At 42.8% G+C, this 8,435-nt stretch overlaps 1 protein-coding gene across 17 annotated transcripts in view; it reads right to left on the bottom strand.

Moving 5' to 3' along the window:
* Positions 1 to 671: 671 nt before the first annotated feature.
* The window catches only part of obsl1a (obscurin like cytoskeletal adaptor 1a), a 297,489-nt gene continuing 289,725 nt past the window's right edge, over positions 672 to 8,435 (bottom strand). For all 17 annotated transcript variants that reach the window (XM_043694326.1, XM_043694325.1, XM_043694341.1 and 14 more), the window contains one exon: positions 672 to 3,492. In XM_043694326.1, coding sequence (XP_043550261.1) covers positions 3,485 to 3,492 — 8 coding nt within the window. In that variant the 3' untranslated portion in view covers positions 672 to 3,484. The remainder of the gene's footprint in view (positions 3,493 to 8,435) is intronic.

Genomic DNA, 8,435 nt, shown 5'->3' with positions numbered 1-8,435 from the left:
CTCGCATCCAAATCATTTATGTAAATGACAAAAAGTAGAGGGCCCAGCACCGATCCTTGTGGCACGCCACTAGTCACAGGCCTCCAGTCTGAAAAACAACCCTCCGCCACCACCCTCTGTCTTCTACCTTTGAGCCAGTTCTGTATCCAAATAGCGAGTTCTCACTGTATTCCGTGAGATCTAACCTTGCTAACCAGTCTCTCATGGGGAACCTTGTCGAATGCCTCACTGAAGTCCATATAGATCACATTTACTACTCTACCCTCATCAATCCTCTTTGTTACTTCTTCAAAAAACTCAATCAAGTTTGTGAGACATGATTTCCCACGCACAAAGCTATGCTGACTATCCCTAATCAGTCGTTGCCTTTCCAAATACATGTATATCCTGTCCCTCAGGATTCCCTCCAACAACTTGCCCACCACCGAGGTCAGGCTCACCGGTCTGTCGTTCCCTGGCTTGTCTTTACCGCCCTTCTTAAACAGTGGCACCACGTTTGCCAACCTCCAGTCTTCCAGCACCTCACCTGTGACTATCGATGATACAAATATCTCAGCAAGAGGCCCCGCAGTCACTTCTCTATCTTCCCACAGAGTTCTCGGGTACACCTGATCAGGTCCTGGGGATTTATCCACCTTTAACCGTTTCAAGACATCCAGCACTTCCTCCCCTGTAATCTGGACATTTTGCAAGATGTCACCATCTATTTCCCTACAGTCTATATCTAATCAAGAATGAAAGTCTGAGGTTTAAAGACAATTAGAAACTGGAGAATTAAAGAAATCGCATGCAGGACTGGAGGAGGTTACAAAGATGAAGAATGAAGCCAGAAGAAGGATGAAAATTTTAAACCTTTCCTCAACTGGGAGCAATATAGGTCTGTGATTGAATACTGGAGACACTTGGGTTTAAGGATGGGATCTGTACAAAAACTGTCAGAGTAACATAACTGCTGCTGATATAAAGCTGTGTGGGAATGCAGCGTGAGATATGCAAGTTATTTCTCCCTAGCTGGATGTCTAAAACATGGAGGTGCAGCCCGAAGTGAAGAAACAAATCATTTAGAAAGTTCTGACACCAACCATCTGATGGTAAGTTCTGACTGCATATACTCACCTCTGATTAAATGCATATGCAACATAAAGTGGATTTTTAAAGTTTTCTTTTCTCCTCATTTCTTTTTTCATTTTTAAGCGTTTGCTAAGTATCACTATTTCTGAGATTTCGCTGCTACTACACATGCCATTAACATATGCAGTCAATAATTTTGGAGTGTGATAGAGAGATATCTTTTCAGAGGGTCGTGAATCTTTGGAATTCTCTACCCCTGCTGAAGTGGATGCTCTATTGTTGAAATATCGAAGGCTGGAACAGGCAGATTTTGGAATCTCGGAATTGTGGGCTAAGGGCAGTGGGCGAGAAGTTGCAGTTAAAATTCAAGATCAACCGTGACCACACAATGGAACAGCAGGATCAATGGGCCCAATGTCCTACCCTTATTTGTTATGTTTCTCAGCATGTGAAAGAACAATGCTCATAATTACCACACTGCATGTTTGCAGGCAGAAATAAAAGATGCGCAAAAATGGCCATCTGGTGCAACATTTTTTTATAAGGAGGTAACAGCATCACAAACCAATTGTATTGCTGACTGGAATCAAGCACTGTGAAGATCCCTGGACAACAACCACAATAAACACAATCAATTCATAATGTCTGCTAACAAGTGCATCACTAAGATTTTTGCTTGGGTATAATAGTGGTGGTGTGTGTGAAGATTCCACACTGATATTCCTTTATTAATATACAAGGCAAATGGCATGCTTGGAGATCAAAGCGGTTCATACAAATGGGGACAGAGACGAACGAAAAATTAGGAAAGAGCAACCGTAAGTTTAGTCACTGATCTGGGTTTTAAAGTTGGGGTTAGTCTTGAAAGAGGTAAAGGAACTAAGGCTGAAGGCACAAACTCTGGTATGATGTGAAGGTAAGATGAGGTGGAGAGAAAGGTCAGGAAGTAGTACTAATGATGACAATACTGAGTCCAGTGTCAGGGAAAACATTAAATTCAATAGGAAACGCCACCTTGAAGATCTCAAATTCTAGCAGCTTCAATCTGGGGAGTACCAAATGAATATTTCCAAAATTTGATGTCAGATGAACACGACTTGGGGCAAATTAGGTCACAGGCAGCAGAACGTCAGTTAATCTAGAGATTGCAGAAAATGGAAGAGTCGGTGTATATGCATTGGAAATATGAAGGCTGAAGAAAACAAAAGCATGGATGAGGGTTTTTGGTCGGTGCACTGAGACAGGTTTAGAGACTAGTGATGACTGGGTGACTTTGTCATGGCTATGGAGGATGATTAGGTATAGGTGGGGGCAATACCTTTGGAGCCCACACAGAACGGATAAAAGGAAATTTGGTCAGTGGAGATCCAAGCGTATGTATATGGCAGAGTAGGTAAGCTAACTTGGATCAGGATCCAGGATCTTGAATGCTGAGCATTCGCAGTAGTTGGCAATGACAGGGGTCAGTAGGTAACACAATAAACGTCAGAAGATACTGGCTTGCTCTGGATGTAATTGGCTGCCCAAATGGACTAAGCTGTGTGTGTGTGTGTGTGTATCACAATACAATTTGAACTTAAGGTGCATCACAGTCAAGCTTCTGGCTGGATAGTGATTCTGTGCTGGGACCTTGGATGTGTCTGCTATTTTAAAAATAAGATGGTGGTGAAATTAAAATTCAAATTGACATCCCCTAAGGATCACTGTAACAAAGGTCAAAGGAAAACGACAAATTTAATTCCAACAATGTTATTTTTGGTGGGTGGGCGGGGTATATGCATCCTCATCCTTACTGTGCTGGTCATAGAATGCTTGAAGCAAACTGTGGACATTACATTCTCTCTCTCTCTCTCCAAGGACATTCTGACAAGGAAAGGTTTGTATTCCCCCTCTCAACCCAGGAAAACCTGGGGCCAACTGTGACCCCCTGGAGCCCCAAGCAGCAACAACCCAGATAAATCAGCTAACTTGATTTTCAACTTAATCGATTGGGCCTTTTGCCCAAATCTCTGACATTTTTATAACTCAAGAGTTTCATGAAAATTAAATAGTACTCGGTGTGTTTTTGAAACAGTGCCACTATGTTGTTACTTCTAGGTTTGGTGAGCAGCTACATCTGCGAGATTCATTCCTGAAGATTCCAGGACAATCCAGGGAAGTTGACACTATCCTCAATGCATCAGCTCGGTTTATCCTGAGTCAGTGAGTGGAGGGGGAGACTTGAGGAGATCTCCATGCGATGTTGCCTCTTTTCAAGCAAAGAGTGAAGGTGAATTGAGCAGTCCCTTAAAGCAGGCAGTAAAACATGACTGGCATTATGGTCCAGGGACAATGTTTTCCTGGAGCATGTGTGTGTGTGTGTTTGTGTGTTCAATTCCCAGGTGGGGAGTGAATCTGTTCCAACCCAGTGCTTCTATTCACCTGAAAACAGAAGAAAGAAATATATCAACAAGATGGAGAAGATGCAAAGAATACATTTCCACTTGTACCAAAGACCTGATTCTTGCCCCCCTCCCAATTTGTTCGTAGAATTTGGCCTTCACTGGCTGGGCCAGCATTTAGTGCCCATCTCTAACTGCCCTTGAGAAGTGGTAGTGATATGCTTTTTGAATTGCTGCAGTCGATATCACTGCTAGGGTGAAGGGTCCAGGAATTTGAAGTCATGCCACTGTAGGAACTTCAATGTATTTCCAAGTCAGGGAACTTGCAGGTGGTGGTGTTTTCATGTATATACTGCCCTTGTTCTTCTAGATGAAAGTGGTTGAGGGTTTACAAGGTGGTGTCTAAGCAGCATTGGATTGTGACCGAGTCTCGAGCTTTGGTGAATTTTGACTATAAGACACAGGAGCAGAAATTAGGCCATTCAGCTCCTTGAGTCTGCTCTGCCATTCAATCATAGCTGATAAGTTTCTCAATTCCATTCTTACGCTTTCTCACCGTAACCCTTGATGCTCAAGAACCTATCTTATCACAATCTTAACCATACTCAATGACCTGGCCTCCACAGCCTTCTGTGGCAGTGAATTCCATAGATTCCCCACTCTCTGGCTGAAGAAGTTTCTCCTTATCTCCGTTCTAAAAAGACTTCCCTTTACTCTAGGCTGTGCCCTTGGGCCCTAGTCTCTGCTACCAATGAAAACATCTTCCCACCTTCTACTCTGTCCAGACCATTCAGTATTCTGTTAGATTCAGTTTCAATTAGATTGTCCCCTCATCCTTCTAAATTCCACTGAGTATAAACCCAGAGTCCTCAAATGTTCCTCATATGTTAAGCTTTTCATTCCTGGGACAATTCTTGTGAATCTCCTCTGAACAGGGTCCAGGGCCAGTACATCCTTCCTGAGATATGGGGCCCAAAATTACACACAATACTCCAAATGTGGTCTGACCACTGCCTTGTAGAGCCATGAAACAATTTGAATTATGATTGAAAGTGGAAGAAAAGCAGAAAGACAGAATCATTCTACCAGAGGAAAAAGAAAAGGAAATAGTTCTGGCAGAACAAAAAGAAAAAGGAAAGGAAGGACCGAGCAGAAGATAGCGAGGAGGGGAGAGTTTTTGAACTTCGGAGGTAGAAACTGAAAACTCAAGAGTCAACTCGGGTGGTAAGGGAAAAGGTGATCTCATTGAGACAGTAAAGATAGTTTATCACAGGGTAGAAAGGAAACCCATTAAAGGGGAAAGAAGTAAAAATTCTCAGGTGTTTTCACTCTAATACAGTAGGCCATATGAAGGCATGGTGTTGCTGGTTTAGAACAAGTTTTGGGAAGATGGATGTGAGAAAACAGGATAAGCTGGTGTGTTTTGCCCAAATTGTAAAGGAAAGCACAGTGAAAGCTAAAAAACTGCAAAAACCTTGTCAGGGGTTGGTTGAGAAGAAAGTACCAGATATCTTTAAAGAATTTACTTGCATGGGTAAGATTTACTCATATGCTAGGAGTAGGCTCACAGGTAGGGACACAACCATGGCACCATAAGTTCCTTAGGGTAGTGCCCCAGGCCCAAACCTTTTCAACTACTTCATCTCTTACTTAAGAGATGTTGAAAGAATTGCAAAGGTTCAGAAAAGGTTTACAAGGATGTTGCCAGGGTTGCAGGGTTTGAGCTATAGAGAGAGGCTGAATAGGCTGGGTCTGTTTTCCCTGGATCATCAGAGGCTGAGGGGTGATCTTACAGAGATTTATAAAATCATGAGGGGCATGAAAAGGGAAATAGACAAGGTATTTCCCCTGGGGTCGGGGAGTCCAGAACTAGAGGGCATAAGTTTAGGGTGAGGGGAAAGATATAAAAGGGACCTAAGGGGCAACTTTTTCACGCAGAGGGTGGTAGATATATGGAATGAGCTGCCAGAGAAAGTGGTGGAGGCTTTTTTACAGCATTTAAAAGGCATCTGGATGGGTATATGAATAGGAAGGGTTTAGGGGGATATGGCCCAAGTGTTGGCAAATGGGACTAGATTAGGTTGGGATATCTGGTTGGCAAGGACGAGTTGGACTGAAGGGTCTGTTTCCATGCTGTACACCTCTATGACTCTATGAATAAATAAATGCTACCATCCAAGTTCAGAGGTTAATAGGAAAGGCAAAAAGAGTGTAGACTTATTTCAAAGGAGTATATAAGGAGGGAAGTTTTGCTAAAACAACACAAGACACAACCAAAGCTGGAATATGGTGAACAGTTTTGGGCCAATTTATTGAAAGATATATTGGCATTGGAGGCAATCCAGAGAAAGTTCATTAGATTAGTACCAGGTTTGGAGGCACTGTCTTAATATTATGAGGAGAGATTGAATAATTATCTGTGCTGTTTGGAATTTAGAAGAATGAGAGATGACATTAATGAATCATTCAAAATTCTCTGAAAATGGGTTACAGGACTTTAAATATTAACTCTGTATTCTGTTCGCCAATTGCTGCCAGAGCAGCTGAGATTTTTCAGCAATTTCTGTTTAGGATTTTCAATATCCACAGGTCTTCATTTATTTTATTTTGTGAGGTGCTTAGGGAACTTGACAGAAAAGATATGAAGACGTTGCTTCCCCTTGTGGGAGTGTTTAGGGCAAGAGGTCATTATCTCAGAATAGGTGTTCGTACATGTCAGAAAGAGATGAGGAGGAATTTCTTCTCTCAGGGGGTAGTGAATCTGTGGAATTTTTACCACAGAGAGCTGTTGAGGCTCGGTCATTAAGTATATTCAAGGTTGACATAGACAGCTTTTTAATTAGTAGAGGAATCAAGGGCAATGGAAAAAGTCAGAAAAGTGGAGTTGAGGATTATCAGATCAGCCATGATCTTATTGAATGGTAAAGCAACCTTGATGGGTTGAATGGACTAGTTCTGCTTTTACTTTTTATGATCTTATAGGGTCAGAAAGTGGGGATGTTCACAGATCATTGTACAATGCTCAGCATCATTCCTGACTTCTCAGAAACTGAAGCAATAGATTTTGCCTAATAATTGGCCTTTTCACACCAGACAATGGCCATTTTAACAACAGACAACCTAATTATCTGCCCTTAGCATTACCATCGCTGAAATCCCCCATGATCACACCCTGCAGATTACAATTGACCAGAAACTGAACTGGACTGGCCATATAAATACTGTGGCGACAAAAGCATGTTTGAAACTGGGAATCCTGCCTCCCCAAACCCTGTCCATCATCTACAACGAACAAGCCAGGAATATGATGGAATACCCCCACTCCACCCCACCAAACTGGATGGATGCAGGTCCAACAACACTCAAGGAGCTTGACACCATCTAGGACAGAGCAACTCACTTGATTGGCACCACATCCACAAACATCCAACATTTTGCAGTTGTATAAGACTCTGGTACGGCCGCATCTGGAATATTGTGTGCAGTTTTGGTCGCCATACTATAGGAAGGATGTGACAGAGCAACTCACTTGATTGGCACCACATCCACAAACATCCAACATCTGCACTATTGGCGTTCAGTAGCAGCAATGTGTACTATCTAGAAGATGCACTGCAGCCACTCACCATGGTGCCTGAGACAGCACCTTCTAAACATGTGGTCTCTACCAATAGAAGACCAAGTACAGCAGATACTTGGGAACACCATCTCCTGAAAGTTCCCTTCCAAGCCACTCACTGTTCTGAAATATATTCTTGTTTCTTCAGTGTTGTTGGGTCAAAATCCTGGAATTCCCTCCTTAACGATATTGTGAGACTACCTACAGCACATGGACTACAGTGATTCAAAAAGCTCACCAAAACCTTCTCAAGGGGTAACTGCACTACCAACACCGACATCTCATGAGTGAATACAAACTGCTGACAGAGATTACTCCTGAACAGTCTGGCTTCAATTTCAACACTTTGAGTCACAGAGATATACAGCACAGAATTGCTGTATATCTTTGAAAACAGCACCTTCTCTTCGGTCCATGATGTCCACACCAGTCATAATATCAACCTAACTTTTCTGATTTCATTTTCTAGTAATTGGTTCATTGTCTTGCAGGCTTCAGCATTGTCAGTGTGTATTTAAATGTTATAATTATATTTTAATGTCAGAAGGTTTGCCTCTTACTACCCTTACAGGCAGTGAGTTCCAGAATCCCACCACCCTCCGGCAGAAAATATTTTTCCTTACGGCCCTTATCTCCTGCCCTTACCTTAAATGTATACTGCCTGGTTATAGAACATAGAACGTAGAACAATACAGCACAGAACAGGCCCTTCGGCCCACGATGTTGTGCTGAACATTTGTCCTAGCTTAAGCACCTATCCATGAACCTATCCAATTGCTGCTTAAAGGTCACCAATGATTCTGACTCTGCCACTCCCACAGGCAGTGCATTCCATGCCCCTAACACTCTCTGGGGAAAGAACCTACCCCTGACATCCCCCCTATACCTTCCACCCTTCACCTTAAATTTATGTCCCCTTGTAACACTCTGTTGTACCCGGGGAAAAAGTCTCTGACTGTACTCTATCTATTCCCCTGATCATCTTATAAATCTCAATCAGGTCACCACTCATCCTTCGCCGTTCCAACGAGAAAAGGCCTAGCACTCTCAGCCTATCCTCGTACGATCTATTCTCCATTCCAGGAACATCCTGGTAAATCTCCTCTGCACCCTCTCCAAAGCTTCCACATCTTTCCTAAAGTGAGGCGACCAGAACTGCACACAGTACTCCAAATGTGGCCTTACCAAGGTCCTGTACAGCTGCAACATCACTTCACGACTCTTGAATTCAATCCCTCTGCTAATGAACGCTAATACACCATAGGCCTTCTTACAAGCTCTATCCACCTGAGTGGCAACTCCCAAAGACCTATGAACATAGACCCCAAGATCCCTCTGCTCCTCCAACTTACTAAGAACCCTAC

This window comes from Chiloscyllium plagiosum, chromosome 7 (genome assembly GCF_004010195.1).
Source record: "Chiloscyllium plagiosum isolate BGI_BamShark_2017 chromosome 7, ASM401019v2, whole genome shotgun sequence".
Lineage (NCBI taxonomy): Eukaryota > Metazoa > Chordata > Chondrichthyes > Orectolobiformes > Hemiscylliidae > Chiloscyllium > Chiloscyllium plagiosum.
Note: the sequence above shows the minus strand (reverse complement) of the source record. Positions and strands in the feature narration are given on the sequence as shown.